Source organism: Neophocaena asiaeorientalis, unplaced genomic scaffold (assembly GCF_003031525.2).
Source record: "Neophocaena asiaeorientalis asiaeorientalis breed wild unplaced genomic scaffold, Neophocaena_asiaeorientalis_V1.1 scaffold560, whole genome shotgun sequence".
In the NCBI taxonomy this organism is placed as follows: domain Eukaryota; kingdom Metazoa; phylum Chordata; class Mammalia; order Artiodactyla; family Phocoenidae; genus Neophocaena; species Neophocaena asiaeorientalis.
This window is the reverse complement of record NW_020173969.1, coordinates 271,463-290,397: the sequence shown is the minus strand read 5'-3', so window position 1 is coordinate 290,397 and position 18,935 is coordinate 271,463. Positions and strand designations below refer to the sequence as shown.

General features: G+C 36.8%; 1 protein-coding gene across 8 annotated transcripts in view; it reads right to left on the bottom strand.

Moving 5' to 3' along the window:
• The window catches only part of MECOM (MDS1 and EVI1 complex locus), a 284,830-nt gene that overhangs the window by 44,831 nt on the left and 221,064 nt on the right, over positions 1 to 18,935 (bottom strand). For 6 of the 8 annotated variants that reach the window (XM_024753119.1, XM_024753123.1, XM_024753124.1 and 3 more), the window contains exons 2-3: positions 15,491 to 15,625; positions 3,306 to 3,408 (exon numbers count right to left, since the gene is read on the bottom strand). In XM_024753119.1, coding sequence (XP_024608887.1) covers positions 3,306 to 3,408; positions 15,491 to 15,625 — 238 coding nt within the window. Of the gene's footprint in view, positions 1 to 3,305; positions 3,409 to 15,490; positions 15,626 to 18,252; positions 18,319 to 18,495; positions 18,875 to 18,935 lie in introns of those variants that run through there. The other 2 variants (XM_024753121.1, XM_024753125.1) reach the window with 2 other exon arrangements.

The window sequence follows — 18,935 nt, the reverse complement described above, 5'->3', positions numbered from 1 at the left end:
ATAACAGAAGTGATTGCCGTGGCTCCCGTATAGCTTTCTTATCAGATAAAACTTTATGACAAAACCCTTCCAGGGTTTAATATTCACAGGATATTAAAAGTCATAATGACCACTTACTGAGCATCATTATGTCCTCAACCCTGTACATGGATTATTGATATTCCTAAAACCTGACCATGAGGAATTATATGTCAGATTTGGATCCCAATTTTTAGATGAGGGTATGGATGCTCAGAGAAGTTCAGTAACCAGTCAGGGATCATAGAGCTAAATGGTTATGTCAGACTCTGAACACACACCTCTGTTCCATACCCTTCTCGCTGTGCCATGTTACCTGGACGGGACATGGGACAGAGTCCCTGTCTGAGCCGTACTTAAACCTGGCTGATATCAATAAACTTGGAAATGCTTTAACGTTCGTCATGACTTATAATGTGACACAGCATGATTTTAGCACTTTTCTAGGCTCATTTATGTTCCCTCAGGGCCAGTGCTAATTGGCATGGCTTTGTTAAACAGCCAGCATATCATGCATTTGCGCTTTAAATCACTAAGATAAATAAATGGTAATAGTGGGGACCAGAGATAAAATGCTACGGAGTGTCAGGTAGTGACGCCATTGCTTCTATTCTTTTCATTGGAATAGCTTTCAGCCCACTCATGAGGCCATACTATGCACTGATCACACAGATATCATCACAGAAGTCCTGCAAACAGCTCACAATGCTGAAAGTCACAGAGGACAGCAACACGATACATCATCCCTGTGTTACAGACCTGCAGCCAGGACCTATATCCAGTTATTCATTGACCGAATGCTTTTGAGGGAATATTTTAGTCACCTACTGAATGTGAGGCATTTTGCTAGGGAATGAATACATAAGAAACACAAGGGGATACACATGTGAACAACTAGTGTGACACATCTTATGACAGGTGCACGCACAGGCCTAAATTAGGAGCCCAGAGGAATATACCAAATCCATCTATCCTGAGGAAGAGAGGGTTCAGCAAAGATTTTGTAATGAGGAAGAATCAGCCAGGTGAAGCAGGATGAGGGAAGACGTTGCAGGCGGTGGGAATACCATGGACCAATGACGAAGGCAAGATAGAGCAGGGCAGGCTCGTGGAAAGGCAAAGCTATAGTAAAGTGTGACAGGTTTATAGGGTGCATGTAGGGGAGGAGTGGGCAATGAAGTTAGAGAGGGTCGCAGGTCACGAGGGGCTTTTTAGGTCCATGCTAAGAAGGGTACAGGAAGCCACTGAAAGTTGGAATGCCCCATTGCAGCTTGAGAAGCCAAGCAGGGAGGTCAAACGGGTCGCTGCTGCTGTGATCCATAAACGATACTGGTTCCGTTTAAACTAAACCAATAACAAAGGGGCCAGAAAAGTAAAGAAATTAGTATGTAGATTCAGTAGGGTTTGTCACCTTTGGACTTGGTTAAAGAAGAGGGAGCTATTTTAAAATAAATCACCTCAGCTGTAAGACAGGTTTCTCAATAACATAAACTAGGTAATGGAAACGTTTCCTATAGTTTGTGACACTATTCACATGTTTAAGATCTAAATTTAGGATCTCAGCCAGCAGTCTGAAAACAAACAACCTCCAGGCCTATGAGAAGGCATAGGCTTTAGAGACAGTAAGACCTCGGTTTGAATGCTACCACTTTCTAGCCATGTGGTCTTGGCCAATTTACTTAGCCTTATATGGCCTCATTTTCCTACCTGTATAATGGAAATAATTCCTTTCTTACAGGTTTGATCTATGTCTAAAAGACTAAATGAGACACTAAATAGAGAGCATAAAATATCTAGCATACAGTAGGTGTACAATGCATGTGTTTTATTTTCTCTTTTCTAAGAAACATTAAATCCTAGAAGTATGAAATACAAATCACCATGTAAACATCATAAACATTATATTTAACATATCGGGTATATGTATGGATATGGGTATGACACATTGAAAATGAAAAGCAACCGATGGGTTCCAGAGTGTTGTAAAGGCAGGTAATTTATGAATGGTAGCCCTAAAAGAAAAATAGTCACCTCCATTTAGGCTTTTTAGAATAGTACAGTAACCATTTATATTTAAAAAAATAATTGTTTGAAAACCTTTTTAGAGCAAACATTCACTGATGAAAGATGCCTTGTACGAGAGACAGCCCAAATTATTATTATTTTTTATATCATCTGAACACTCCCTGCTGTCAAAGAGCCCTTTCCCACTGGGTCAGGCTCCCCACTCAGGCTCAAATTCTACCAGGGTAGTTAACAAGTCTGGGTTTCTGAGGCCATTGACTTGTCACAGTTTCTAAGAAGAAAACAAGTTCCAAAAGGCTCCTCAAAATACAACTGGTATAATCTACAAAGAGGCAGAATGCAGCTCAGCCAAAGGAGAAAAATGTTCAAGTAAAGAGCCAGCCAATAGTGGTAGCTTTCTTTGCAGGAGCTACAGATGCAGAGGCTGAGGTTCTCCTGTTTGGAAGGCCAAAGAGATGGGAAGTGGAGCCATCCTCACCTCTCACTGGTAACCCTTCCCAGTGGTCCTTCCAACTATAAAAACACTCTAGAGACACCACTAGATTATGCTAAATCAAATCACATTATATGAGGGGAGAGAAACAGGAAAAAGAAAGAAAACAGTCTTAAACGCTCATCCCAATGATTCAAATCAATACAAATAAAATTTCCTTTCACTCTTACCTAAATATACATCACTAGTAATTATAATTCTTTTTTTTAATTATAATTCTTTTTGATCCCCCCTTCTTTAATTTAGAATAGGTCTCTAACAAATACAAATTCCTCTGGCTCTAAAATTTCCTCATCTGTACTTTTCTCCCAATCCTCATGCTCCAGCCCTCTCCCATATGGTCACGCTGGCTAGGATTTTACTCAAGTAGAAATACTTTTCCCGGTAATAGAACATTACGTGGGAGAAACAACTGCTAGATATACAAAAGCCCAAGACCAAGCTCCCTGAAATGACTTTTGTACAGTGAAAGGACTCTCACTATAGTCTAAGGCATTGACAAAAGGTTGACCTATGTGATGTCTCAGTCCAAATATTCAAAATTCCTCTGACCTCCATTTCAGAGAAGACCTCTGCTTCCTTTAGCTTCACCGTAATATTAGCCAGATGTCATACCAAGAAAATAGCTACTCTATGAGAAGGAATTTCTTAAACCTGACATTGACTACCCAGGGAAACTAACAAGTACCAAGTGTGACGGACCCTTTGGCATGCTCCATCACAATCTCCAAATGAGGGTGGCGCGGATGGTGGCATGAGTGGTACTAACCGTGGATATCCGGTGCCATAGTGTCATGGGGATAGTCTTCACTCTTCATGAACAGCAGGAGCTCCTCTCCTGGTGCAATGTCTGCAACTACTCTATAAAATATCTTCAAGAGACAATGAAGGGGTGGGGGGAGAGAAAGAGAAGTGAATATTAAGAAAGGGCAAGATATACACTAAGATAACTGTACATTTTCCCGTACCTTAACAAAAATATTCCTTTTTATTTTCATCAAAAGAACTAGCTTTCCTGTTTTATACACTGAGAACTAGCCCTCTGATGACAAATGGAAAGCTGTGACTCTCATGCCAATTCATAAATCTTTTCCAGCTCCCACTTCACAAATCAAATTTTCTTAATGCGAGCCTTGCTATGTCACATACACCCTGTGTAATGTTTAACAAAGAACAATCCCTTCTCTGAATTCCTTACTCTAGGGAGCCACACACATACTCAGAGAGTTGAATGTGTCTTGCGTTATCCAGCAGTGGCCTAGCGAAGACTGGCAGGGGCACAATTACTCCCCTCGAGCATGTTCTCAAAAGTAGCACCTTCTCAACAAGGAGCTTTGAAGGTAATAGGCTGGAGGGATACAACATAAAGAATCATGACAAGATCTGTGGAGAACATAGTCAAAGGAGAGCATTTGGTTTTTTAAAAACTGAATCCCTCTTTTACCAATCAAAAGTGCCACTCACGGGCTTCCCTGGTGGCGCAGTGGTTGAGAGTCTGCCTGCCGATGCAGGGGACGCGGGTTCGTGCCCCGGTCTGGGAAGATCCCACATGCCACGGAGCGGCTGGGCCCGTGAGCCATGGCCGCTGAGCATGCGCGTCCGGAGCCTGTGCTCCCCAACGGAAGAGGCCACAACAGTGAGAGGCCCACGTACCGCAAAAAAAAAGTGCCACTCACAGGTCCAGGACCTGCCATCATGACCCAGATACTGATCCCACTCTTTGAAAGCAGGCATTATGCCTTCAATTGATTCCTTTACCAGGGTTTGGGGGTGGTGCTTATTCCTCTTACTTTCTAGCAAAATGCTGATGAGAGGAAGGATTTAAGAAATCCATTAATAACTGACTAAAAGGCAGTGGGGCAAGTGTGGAAAAAACCCTGACTTATAATTTCCAAGAGCTGCCTACCTTTCCCCGACCAGCGTGGTTACCCTAGGTAGGTCATTGCCCAATCACCTTGTCTAGGATTCCAGGTTTCTTCATTTATAAAAGCATTTAATTCTGATTTGCAACATATACAAACATCGAATCATTATGTTGTACACCTGAAACTAATATAATGTTATATGTCAATTATATCTCAATATAAAAAGGATTTAATCATGAAAATATTTAAGGTGGCTTTTCTTTTTAACATAATATGTTCTTAGCTTTTAATTCTATTCTAGGATTATTTATTAAACAACGATTCCGTAACCAGATAGGGGTTATGAAAGAAAGAATAAAGTTATGCAGTTAACTGGTGAAAATGAGAACAATTACATTCACACACACTCACACACACACACACACAAATACCACCAAAAGCAACAATGACAACAATAAAACTAGGGATTCAATTCTGCTCAGTCTCAATGCAATGGGGAGAAAAACCACATAACACAAATTGGCACACCCTACTAAGAAATGGGAAGGATCTACTTTGAGAAGACATTGCTCTACCTGTGGTTTCTTACAGGACCACTTATTTCAAACTGAGGAAAGTTGAGTAATTTAACGTTTTATAAGATCAACAGAAATGTGTATAACTTTAATTATATTTATCTGTTTATCTCTTGAAAAGCAGGACATTAAACATAAGTACGTGCCTCTTCATTCCAGTAGGTGGCTCTAAACTCCAATTGTTTATTTTTCTTTAAAAAGACCAGAGCACAAAACTGTGCTAAATTCAAAAAATAACTCAATGAGGAGTATTTTCTGCTTAGTTTCTTTCCTGTCAAAATAAAATCTTTTTTTTCATGCAACAGTAATTTAACCACATGAAGTTGCTTTATAGAAAATAATGCCAAACATAAAATGTTGCCCTAATATAATATAACCTAAGATTCTTTATCTCTATCCTTAGATAAAATCCAGACTATCTTAGGAAAATTACTCTTTGTTATGTGCTGATTGTATAAAAACCAGAGAATTTACAGTTTGTATCTTATTAACCCTAACATTCACATCTTCCCTTCTCTGGAAGTACACTCAGAGGAATAATTCTGCTCAAAAAGTTACCAGATTAAAAAAAAAAAAAAGTGTGCGTTTGCTTTCTCCCCCTAAACTTTCCAGTTAAATGCTTATTAGTGCCCTGTTTCATTCTAGAGTTCTATTTCCCCTTAGAAAACAATAGACTTCTCTCAACAGTTTGAATCACCTCTTCTTTTGGCATCTCTCAAAGGTTTAACTTATTAGCTTCCTTTCCAACAACATGTTGATATTTGAATTGTGACATATTAGAACTTTTCAGTGGCTTCTCGGAAACAGTGATGTTAAAGAGACAATATCCCGAAAGACCGTAAAACAGTACAATTGTCGCTTTTGGGGAATGCTGCAGAGACACACATGCCAGATCACTGGAAGAAAGTATTATGATATCATTATTTTCTTTTGAATAATAGAGTCCACTATTAATCATGTCTTTTTTAATTCCATTTTAGATTTACTCAATCCAGTGTGAACAGTCCAAGAAACAAAAGAAAGTGATAGATACACTGTAACTATACATTAGAAAGATAATTCTCTTTGCCGGGACTTAGATCACTACTGTAATTTCCCTTTAAGTGTCCAGATTGTCACGTGAAGAATACTGAGTGCATAAAAAATAAAAGACACGGAAGAGCATTGATGTTGGCTTTATTTACTGGAGGTAAAAGGTGACATTCCAGGCCACGAAAGGCAAGGCAAAGCAGAGTGGGTTTTAACTTCAGGGTGTTCTTTTCGATTTTAAGTGAATTTTTATGGTGCTCATGAAACTGAGGTTTGAAAAGAACTGGCAAGAGCCCGAAGTAATGAGGGCAGATTCTGGGCATGCTTCCTCATATCGCAGTAAGAATGTGCCTTGAAGCCCCATCTACCGCCCTTAGAAATCCAGTGCTTTTTTCAAGGTGTTGTTACCACTTGCCATTTCATTATATCTCAACTCTTTGGATTTTACAGAGACTTAAGCAAAATTATGTTTTTGCTCTTATAATTACAATGGTCCCAAAGTGTAATTTGAATGCTTGAATCCAGAGATGTCTACATACAAAGCTGGTTTATGTTCTAGCAATAACAATACACCAGCAGGCGTTTGAGAAGTGAGAGAAGTAGTTTAAATGAAAACATAATGACAATTTGTTGCCTCAAAACAATTATGTGGGGGAAAGATGGAATGTAATGTTGGAGAAATCAAGCCTTTCAGAAAAGTTATCGCGTCTATGCTTTTATGTTAGAAAATGGGTCTTTCAGCAAATAAAAATATAATAAAGAACGGAAGTGATTTATGTAGCTTCTCCCGCAGGTTTGTCTATTAAGTATGCTTGACCATGATTATAAAAATGTAATCATAACATCTTTAAAATCAGTGTATTCTCAAAATTTTGGCTATATATTGCAGTCTTATGAATTACATGTCATCTGAGTTATGTACCCGAAGCAGCGACATGACTAATCTAACCTCTCCGGGTTTTGTGTTAGATAAAAATGGAAGGGAATCAATTCCTCTGTTAAATTCCATAAAAGAGTTAACAGGTCTCTTCCATCAGGGAGTTTTATGGAAAAAGTTATCTGGAACCAAAATAAAAATGTCCTGGATCTGGGATTTTGTGATGAATTCAACTCAAGTATTTAAAGAGGGCCTCAAAATCTCACTTAGAAAAAGTTAGAATGGATACAAAAGGGTTGTTGATTTATTATTTTGCTGTGTGTCTCTCAGAATGCTCTACTAGAAGGGAGAAGACAATCTCTCCCAATATAAGGTGAAAAATTAGAGGAATGGGGCCTTTTAGTATAAGAAAATAGGATTATATGAGAATTCCATTTTTTAAAAGTCATGATAAATATTTAAAAACTGTGTTAACTCCTTTAGAGTTTTCTGTTTGGTAGCTAATACCAAATTCCAGAAACACAACATGTTATGAACATGACCTAACTCTCCATATATTGGAAACTTTTGAAAGTTGAGGTGGTCTTTTCATTTTATCATAGAAAAAGTTTAATTTTTCCAATATCTTGCTGGACTCTTTTTAATTTTTCCAGAAAGCTTTATCTCTGTCCTTGTAAGTATGGATATTATATCTAAATTCCTGAATACGTTAATTTATAAGAATAAATATTATAGTAAATGGTTTAATAGATCTTTCTATATTCTTTTATTTTAAAATTTGCCAAAATATCACGCTAGTGAAATTTCTTAATATTTTTAAAAAAATTCTAAAGCACTCAGATATTTGAAGATAAAACTAGAAATCCCTCAAATTGTTCACTTTTACTACTAGTGAAATTCACAATTTAAGGCATAAGTATATATTATGCATGTATATAGGAATTACTCTAAAAAATAATTATTATTCTTAATTTATTTTAATCAAACCTTGAAATGGTTCCAAATGTCAAAAGGATATCTGTTCAGTTAATATTCATAAGGCTAAGCTAAAGGTAAAAGGCAGTGGTGATGTGGATTTGATTTAGCAAATTTTAGACTGCCAAAATGTATATTTTCATACATTATATATAAGTATATATGTGCTTGGATATATTATATATTTTATATATGATTTATAAATGTGGCAAAGTATACATTTTAGGGACATTTTAAAATCTGCACAAGATATTAGTAATCTCATATTTTACATATTAATATAAATTAATATTTAATGGCATATGATTAATTCTATTATATATCATATAAGTTATATACAATTATATATTTTACAAAATTGCATATCATATGTAATATATGTTATAGATAACTATTTATTATATACAGTTGGAACTGAAATTAATCACACTTTATTAAATATTCATTTTCTTTTGTCATTTAAGCCCAAGAGGACAGCCACTAAAGAGAGTATGGACAGTTATAAGCATTCTGATAGCAAAGTAATAGGCTATAAAAGACTTTCAGATTAATTCTGTTTTGTACTGTCACAGCCTGTGTTCAACCGATTCCTCCATCAAATTGATGATGCTACCATTTGTATTTATAGATGGCAATACTGTGGGTTCTTGTTTATTATCTTATAAAGTAGAAAAATCTAGAATCTGTCAGACCAGACTTGCTGTCTAGTTTGCTATGCTTGGATCGATTCAAAGTATTATGCTTGTATTACTGAGACAGAAGAAAAATTCAGTGCACAGAGGGAAAACAAGAAAGAAAGAAAACATCATTTACTTTTAAAAAGATGAATAAGGACTCATTGTTATGAATTCCCATTTATTTTTCCTGGTCAAGCACTGGAAGTTTTATTTATGCTTAATAGACTGCATTTGGCATGTCTGAAAATGGCAGAAGTGTGAATTATGAGTGACCTTCAACCTATTCAGGAAGTTGTAATAATTGAAATAATAGAGAAATGTACTCCCTGCAAAACCTGTACCGAGAGACAACTTTTTCAGACTATTGCCGTCTTTTCACTTTGAAGTAGACAGTTGATTTCTTCCTTCCCACCTCCCAACAATCAGCTTGAATGCTTTATTTTCTATAGCTTCATTCAATTTACCAGTCCGAAGGCTAGGAAAAGCTGAATGGAACTTTAATGTTTAGAGTGTGTATAGAAGGGAAGATAAGTGACCATTTGCATGTCTGAACAAAGTCAATATTTGATATGAACACATCTGTCAGTCTTGGTGCTGCAGGGGTAACATCAAGTCCACAGAGACAACGTGTGCATATGTGCTGGCTTTAGGAAACTTGCTCTGGACCCCTGATCTTTCCATAGCAACATGGGAAACCCCTACTCAGGAGGGCAGGAGTGACAAGTTTTTAACCTCTGAAAGAAGGACCCTATTACACATTCTAATCCTGATTAGTAAGAGATAACTAAAAGTGTCTTCAGCAGGCAGAGAATGATGACAGAATGTAAAGATATTTGTCCAACAGAATGTAAGCATTATCGTGGCCAAGCTTCGCTAAAGCAAACCATCCTTAGTTTCCTTAGTTCCTCCAAAGACATAGTATCCCGAATTTGTCTTTAAGGTAACAGTCTAAAGACTATAAAATATTAACTGAGAAATGTCAGGTACTGTCTTGCTGTATCTGCTTCCAAAACAAAATTATATGTATCCACTGGCTATTTTCAGAACAAAACTACTAATGAAGGAGAAGTTCTGCCCCACACATTTTTATCTCTTCATTAAGAACATAAAGAGAAAGCCAAGTGTAATTTATTGGATGAAACAAAACAGAAAGGATTGACTGTTGACTCTAGTTTGCAAGAACAGGGCAAGTGATAAAGATACACATTATTATACCTGGAGCCTACAGGGTACCTAGCCTGGAAGCCTTGCAAGTTGTCCTGTTAAATAACCTCTAAGGATCTCTCTACAGACCCCACAAGAAATATTCATTAGCCACCTGTCTTTAATGTGGCCATTTTGTTCTGACTCTATGAAAATTGATCATTCTGAATGGTTTCAGAATGCTTGGAAAGTCAGGAAGCTAAAGATCCTCTTTGGGTTTTTTACTAGACTGGAGGTGTTTCTTGTGTTCTTGACCAACATGTTTTCCTCCTTGACGACTGGCTTGTAATGAATTCTGACAAGTATCTTTTTGGTACCATTCCAGAAATAGCTGGAGTCTGGTATGGTTGTGATGCTTTTAGATCTTCCTGAATGAAAAGTGTTGTGTACATGCAAATATTAATTACTTAGAATGTGCAGATCATCTTTTTTCAATTTACGTGGTTTGTGGGTCTTGGTAAAAATTCCTAGTCTGTGTAGTGCTATGGAAGGGTTGTGTGCTGGGCATAATTACATGAGGGAAACTTTTCTGTGGGGAGGGGATGCTATTTGTTTTATCATGTAAATATCAAATGACAGACTATGTCTGAGACAGTTTCATCTTCGGGTGAAGGAAGTAACTTATCAGCCAGACAGCATCCCCCCAAAGTCAGCTTAGGCACCGTTCACAAAGCCAGTCTCTGGGTATTGCCAGCTGGCATTCATCTTAAAACAGCAGAGCATAACTTTGGTATAAAAGTGGAACTTGACTTAAAAGCAAAGCAAAGAAAATGGCCAAAGCCAATAATAATTTTAACATCAAAAGAGGTCATAGAAAATGTGGACAGAAATCCTTGTAAAGGAAGAGCAAATTAACAAATTACCTGACAGTTGACGCAAACATGTTGAAAAAGTAGAGAGAGGCTAAGATACTACATTTTGCTTTTTTGCACAAATTGCATTAATTGAATGATGTAGGCATACATTTTTTTCAGTAAAAAGCCAAAGAAAATAACTTGATAACTGAGTCCATAATAAGCCTGCAATAATAATACTGTTATAGTGTCACAGCAGCCTGATAGCACCGCTGACGTGGACCCAGGGAGAGGGAAAGTGGGTGTGCCAGTTCAGCCATGATGGTCCTGGAAGCAGTTAAAACTTTATAAGGTAAAGCACAAACGAGAACAATGCCTGATCCAACTGAAAACACTGTAGAATCTTGCTGCTGTTCCTCAACGACAAGGGAGCTGGCAGAATCCCCTAAGTGGATTCTGACCTTGTATTCTCTGAAGGGCACTCCTTCTTCTAAGAAGGAGTGATCTTATTTCTTCAAACTATACATCAGGCATTAGATAATCTCTTATCGACACATTTTGTTTTCTTCAGAGGGAACAGCAGACTTCTCTTAGTCTACTTACTAAATACCAGCTGTCAAGGGCCTGTTTAAAAATGAAAGGACTTATCACCTTGTGTAAATGACAAGATTAATAATGTCTTGGGTTTCTGAGAACTTTATTCCACTTGTAGACCATGTTAGGGCAGGCCAAGAGCTTGAATGAAATTGCGTTCCTTTCTGTGATGCACACCTATAAAACGTTACCCCAAATCACATGCCCAGATCTTTCTTATTATCATGAGTGGAAAGGTAGGTCTTGTGTAAGTCGAAAAAGTTCACTTACACGAATTGGGCCATAGTGACCTGTCTGATTACAACCAAAATGGTTTCACCATGAAGAAGTATTAGAGGAAAACTTGTGTCCAGAGAGCTACTTCGTAAGTACACTAAACTTGTGAACATATCCTAGATAAGAACTGGCCTGATGTGAGGTACCTAGGGGTCTGTGGGTCCACTTGCCTTTGATCTAGGTGAAGGGTATAGCAATGTGGAGGTCTGAGGAAACTCATCAAAGGATGGAGGGAAAGGCGGGAGCAGGGTGAGAGCAAATCTAATGCAACGTGCTCCATCCACCCATCAAAATGGGTGTAAAAGTAAGATATCTACAAGACGACAAAGAAAAGGACATCAAAATATCCAGATTTAGAAACAAACACTCAGTAAATCATCTAGGTGTTTGGCCCACTTGACGTTAAACACATGGGTGCTTCCAGATGTAATGAAATCTCTGAATAATTAATAAACCATTTTCATGCTTCCTCTACATATTTGGTCCTCTTGAGGCCCTATTCTGGAAAGAAGTTTCATTATCCAATTCTCTGCTTTTGCTTCTGCTCTGATCTACCTCCCAGTGCCAGTTCTGGATCCTCAACCAGGCATAATTCGCACCATTAAAATGTAAAGATATTGACGCATTGTCTGTCTCAGTAAAAATGTCCAGCTAAAGGCTGTGCCGCAGCAGTATAGCTATGTAACACTGTACAAAAACTTTAAGGAATAAGGGGAAAAATAATTAGGACTTCAAGGATAAAGAGCCTTGGGTGTTTTTAGTGGATCTACTATTTTATGACTGGAGTGTGACTTAATTTACTAGTGTCTCTGGCGTGGCCTTCTTTTACAAAGATAAATTACTGTAGTTAATACAATATTTTCAGGGGGGGATAAGGATATCAGTCAGAAGCTGCAGCTGCTTAGAAATTATGGTTTAGCAAGTATGCCAGTGTTTTCAGAATTTCTATCTCCAAAAACATCCCTGCAATAATTTTGAAAACATGAAATGAAAAAGACATCTAAAAACAATAAACTCAAGTCTTCTAGGCAGCATTGTCAAGAAAAAAGCTGCCACAGAGCTCACTCTGGCCTGAAAAAAAGAAATCTGCAATAAAATAACTTGCAGAAATCTATTGGAAGATTTAAACTCTGAAAAATCCCCTCAGATAAAATGCTTGTAGAGAGGTATTAGGAAAATGTTCGTTGAATAGCCTTTGCCTTTACGATACAAAACAGATTGCACGCTTTATCAGCTTTACCTGAAAATCTAAACCTAGGCTGTTTCTAAGTACCTCATCACCCCAAACAAATCAAATACAAGTTTTACCCAAGACAACGTGTTTTGACTGTCCCACTATGATCAAACTGTATTATCACCTTTAGCAGACACATTAATTCTCTTTTGTAGAACTCCTTCACATCATTATAAAACTGATCCAAATTGACTAAACTTGATCTTTAATATTAGAATTTTTAAAAATTCATATCTTTGCAAAAGTAAACTATAATTTATAGCCTCCTTTTTGTTTTAGGTCATCTTTTCCCTTCTTTGTTGGATGCCCTAATTATTACAATGACTAGCTTGCAGTTGAAAGATTCCCCTGAAATTCTTCATTTTTAAAGCCCAGGACTTCTTTAAAATTCATTTTATAAACTTGAGCTCTATCTGAGAATCAGAGCAAAGAGGAACACTTTTTACAGTTTTTTGTCGCATGCTTAATTTGCTTTTGTGTGTGCAGGTGAGTTGATGTTGTTAATGTTTAATAATTACTCCTGATCCAGGGTGTCTCTTTATATCTGGGTATTAAATAATATGTCACACAGTGGGAGCGTTCATTATGAGATGAGTTGTGTTTATTCACCATTTGGCAGCTCCTATATTCCTCACAGAAAACAGAGTGAAAAAATAGACCTAGAGAATCTCTTTAGTCAGCTCCTTTATCATTGCACCTAGTCCAACATTCACATTTCAAAGCTGCCTGGAATTGCTAGTCTTAATTGGCTTTTAGAAAAGATGCACACATGCTTATAGATGAGTGTGTTTACAATATATGCATACACGATTTTGATGTCTGCTCTCGTTTGTCTTGTCAACTGGGTTGAGTGTGATTGTATGCATATATGTCTATCACACAGATCTGACTTTTACCTCTGACTTTCCTCTCGTCGTTTATGGGTGAACTTACTTGACCATATAATGTCAATTTCACAACTGTGTTATTTGATATGTACTCTCTTACCATCTTTGAGTTCTGCCAGCATAATACATAAGTTGAAAATGAGAACTTACAGGAATAATAGTGTATGTCTAATATTGGCCTTTTTTGGTTTTCCTGATTAACTATTTTCCCTGATTCTTCAGTTAAAATATGTAAACATGCTCTTCATTAAGATACAAAACCATAATATTTTCTTTCGAAAGCAATGCATTTTACAATGTGTATCTCAAAAGTAACCATGTGAAAATTATAAATGCCTACTCTAATAAGCAACCTAATTCATACTTAAGAACAGCAAAATAGTTTCCTTTTTTAATGAGATCACAGTTCCCAAGGACAAGAGTATACTTATTAAAAAATATTAGACCCATAACTATTAAATGAAAAAATGTATTGGCCACAAGTCTCATTCTTCAACCATCTTTTCACTGATCCTACAACAGTTTTATCTGTCTAAGGAAATAGCTCCTGTTGGCAGTAAATATGGATAGCAAATAATTATTATGATATAATTACATTATTTCATCTTACAGCTGCCTTTTGAGGTCTTCCAGTTCCTTTTTTAGGAAGCATCACACGCACAATTCACTCATTTACAACACCTATGTAATTCCCACACCTACATATAGTCAGTGCTCAGAAATGTTTGTTGTTGATGGTGACAGTAACTCATATGACGGACTTGGGATATTTTCTGCTTACGATCAATAGCTAATTTAATAATGTTTTCATTTGTCAATAATGCCTCTTGTTTTCTTACAACAAAGGGAAAAAACAGTTGATTGGTTTATTATTTTTGATATATGTTGAAGATTTTAAAATGATTCCCATTTAAACCTAATTTTATAATTTACTACCTCTTATACAGTTTAGTCAGTAAAAATTATCTAGTAGCTGGTAAAATGCCAAAGAATAATCTCATAACAATGATTGAAACAAAGTCTTAGACCATATGATGCTAGCATTACTTACCAACTTTCAAATGGAAACATCTAATTTAAACTTTTCTTTTTCTTGGTGGTGATTTTCATAGTAGATTTGCCAAGTAACCATTTTAATATGGTCTTTGAAACATATCTGATTTACACAACCATCGGTTTAAAAGAAATAAATGATGATAACATAACTATATTCTAACTCAACGATGTTTATAAAACAAAAATTAGCAGGTTGAAGTTCTTGTTGTTTTAAGTATTGTCATACTAAGTTACAAGATTCATAACCTCACTTTATTGGGTGCAAAATATGTTTCTTGATATTTTCATGATCTTGTTTCATAGTTATTGTTATTAAAGTTAACCTCACTGCATGAGCCTCCATAAAGCAATTTCCAGCAGTGATACTTTTAAACATTTCACATAAACAACAACAAAAAATGTTATTTGATTAATCTAAAAGGGTTTCTCGTTTATAATTAGGCAAATCAAATGCATAATCAGACAAGTTCACACGTAGATCATACATATACCACTACCTATTATTTAAAATAAAATCTATATAATATTTCAAGTGTATCACTTCCAATTTCTGCAGAAATTCAATGTTCTTGATTAGTTCAGTACTTTCTATGAATGTCTCCTTATTATGATAGCAAAGGAAAAAAAAGGTAAAGAACAGCTACTGATAAGTAGTATTCAGTTTTTAAGTCATTCAGTCATTCCCAGAAAACTAGAGCATTTATGAAGTTTACTAGCACAAAATGAAAAAACTACCCAAGAAAGAAGTACTGAAAATGACTTTATTCTGCATCTTATATTTGGGCATTACCTTTCACCATATTGACAAACAGGCCACAAGGGTCTACTGAAGCTCACTGTTATTTTTATTCTTCAGGCTTCACTGATACTTTAGTGCTCTCCAAGAAAGACAAGAAAATCTTTACAACATACCTGATCATTTATCTGGCATGCAACGAGGTTGTGCTGATCATAACAGCCAGCGAACCTGATGTACTTGAGCCAGCTTCCTACATCTGGTTGACTAGCATCTATGCAGAACTTCACATTGCAAAACTCATCTAAGATCTAGAAGGAAGAAGACGAGAACAATCAATTTCCATTATCAGTTCATTCATTAGAATGGTTAATTGCTTGAAAATATTTTATTCAAATGTATGTTTCCTCCTTTGAATCCTTAAGAGAAAAAAAGTCAGACAGCATGCATATTAATAAAGAAGGAATAATAATAAGTTATCTTAGAAGTGGCAATGTACTGCCTTTAAAGGAACAAAGCAATTGTAAATTATTACAAAAAATGATTAGTTGGCTTTAAAAATGCTCGATTCCTTGTTATGAATGAATGAGTGCTATTGCCTTAATTTTATCCAATGTGATTTTTATGAAAAATAATATTGAACAGCATATATTAACATAATATTTCTAAACTATACAAGTCAATATTTTAGGTTCAGATAATCTTCCCTTGTAAGTGTATACTTTCACATTTTTTGCACTTTATATTAGTGCAGTTTAAAAACTTTAATCTAAATATTGTCAAATTCCTTTTCAGCTTGCATTGCACTACCGTGAAACAAATCACACCCGTAATTGAAGAAGATAATAAGATTTGTCTCACTGATGCTTCCCACCAAACTGAAGAAAAACAAATGAAAATAAATAATTGGTAAACACTTGTGCAAAATATGTCAACCTAAAGTTTTAGGTAACACATGCCAATGCACATTTCAATTTTATGTTTCATAAGTAAAATACCAAAACTGGCTTGTGAACAAGTAAAAAATATGTAAGAATATTGACATAAATTGCCATCATTATATATGGTTGTGTATGTTAGTGTTGTTATTTTTCATGAGATTTTATGTTTGGCCTATGCTAAATATTAATCACTACTCAGGATACCTATTAAACAAAAATTAAGATGGGAAGTGTCCATTTTTAAGGTCTTGTCTACCGAAAGGAGGCTATTCGGATTCAATAGTAGCAATAATGTTTTATACATCAATATTAAAAGCTGCATAGTTGTTGACCTGATGGTAAATAACTAGAAAGTCTGGTAATGTTAATGTCAATCAGTTAGCACAAACTTGAGGAAGTTTCCTATCAAAGACTAAACAATATAGTCTAGAACATTAATTGATGAATTAAATAACCCCCTCCCCGCCCCCCCTCAGAACTCTGCTGTATCTATACCTATAAAAGTTAAAACTAAACACTTGGGTGCATAGACCAAAAGCAATTTTGCACAGAATTCAGGTAATCACCCAGTTGCAGATTCAAGTCATTAACTCACCACAAACTTCAAGAAGAAGCCCAGGACTCTGAGGGCTCTAGTCAAGAGGCATTATGAATAAGCCTTTGGCCATGAGGCAATTAAAGGGCAATAAGTAGTCCCACAATTTTAAAAAGAAAAATTGAAACATAAGATAGGAATAATAATTGACAAACAACACACACACACACACACACACACAATCAAGTCTTTTTCAAGGAGGCCTGTTCGCACCACTACCAACAAAAAGTCTATTTTAAATATCCTCTCTAGTGAGAAGGACAGATTTTAACAATTTAATAAAATTACAAACTTTAAGTTGTTTTCTTCAACTTTCAATGCTGAGCAGCTTAAATGGCAACTTGAGATTACCCCCCTCCTCACATGTCTGGAAACATAAATAACATCTGCAATACACACTTTAAAACAGTAAAAGGTTGGGACTGTTGTTTTATTTTTTGGTTTGGTTGATATTTGCTGTTTGTTTTCTTGACTAGCCCCCCTCCCCCCCAAAAAAAGGTAGTTCTACTAACACACTAGAGAAATATTTAATGAAGGAAACAGGGTGAAGGCAGTGAAATGCAACACCAATTCCATTTCATATTTGCAGAAAGACGTGGGAAACTTATTAATTTCAAAGACAAAAATCATTTATCCCCTTAGCTTTCTAGCATTCCCTTTTTGCGAGGGTAAGTACTGCATATGCACATAAAAATTCTAGGTGTAAGTTTACTCCGTGTTAACATTATTGCCATTGCCACTGTCAACAGTGAAATTAATTTAAAAACAGGTTCATTTCCAAAGAATGTCTTTTTACATACATGTAATATGATTATTCAAATATTTCACCAAAGTATTAACTTTCTTACTCTCCGTATTCTTGCCCCAAGACAAAAGCTTAACTTTCTCCAGAAACCTTTCCCCCTTGGGTGAATTATTCGCTTCTGATTTGCTAACACAACTGCATTTGTCTCCCAAATGTCTTAATCGTCTCGGAAATCTCGAATAAAATAAAGTAACAACACATCTTCTGTCATTTCATCGAACACACTCCTGTGTTTTTAAAAGCTGTCAAGTTCCAAAGATAGTTAAAAAAAAAAATTCCCTTTAGGTGGACTTTAGAGAAAGGCCCTTTCAAAAATCCAACAGCGAAAGGAAAAAAAAAAAAAATCACCACAATCTAGCCAAAGGGTCCGAATGTGACTTTCTCGCGAAGCAGCACACGATGTTGGACAGCAAAGCTGTTACTTGGCAAGGTGGAACTCGGCCGAAAGCGGCTCCAAAGTCGCGTGGCCGGTGCCAGGAATTCAGATTTTGGCAACCCCACCTTTTGAGTCCCTGATACCGACGGACAGACACACGGAGGGAGGGGAAGGAGGAGAAGAGCGCGAGGAAAGGAGGCCGACAGCCGGGAGAGACCCACCGAAGGCCGGACGACCCACCCCGGAGACGCGTCCAGACCACACCGTTGCACAGGAGGAACAAGGAAATCGCCAGTCCCGGCAACGTAGATAAGCACAGGGCTCCGCGAGACTGCGGGCAAGTAGGAAAAGAAGGCTGGGGGGCGGGGGGCGCCCCGGAGAAGGGGTGCCAAGGCAGGAAACTGTCCCAAGTAACAAACTGTGCACATCGCCAGGACTTCTTTTTTTAAAGTGAGTTCTCTTACCTTAAGATTTCTATGGCCTCAACTCAGCAATAAAAGGCAATCACAGAAGAATTAAAACAAACAAAATAAAATAATCAGCCGCCCCCAGGTTTCCTGCACGAAAATCCTTTCATACGATCCCGAGCCACATTTCGAGATGTTAAAAAAAAAAAAAAGCCTCGCGTCTCGATTTCCGAATGGTCTCTGATAACTTTGTCCGTCTCTAGGATCTGCTCGCCAGGACCACGCGTTTCAGATTTATTGTCCGCCAACAGTGTATTTTTAAGACCAGAAATGAAGTCTCCTCTCGTCTGGGTGACCCGAGTTTGGTGTGTTTTGGCTTTTTTCCCCCTTCCTAAATGAGTTCCGAGCTATTCCTTCTGGTTCACATCACCTCCCTCTTTTCTCACTTTCTCTTGCTCTTATCAGCCCGATGTGTAATGAAGGTTATCTGAAACCCA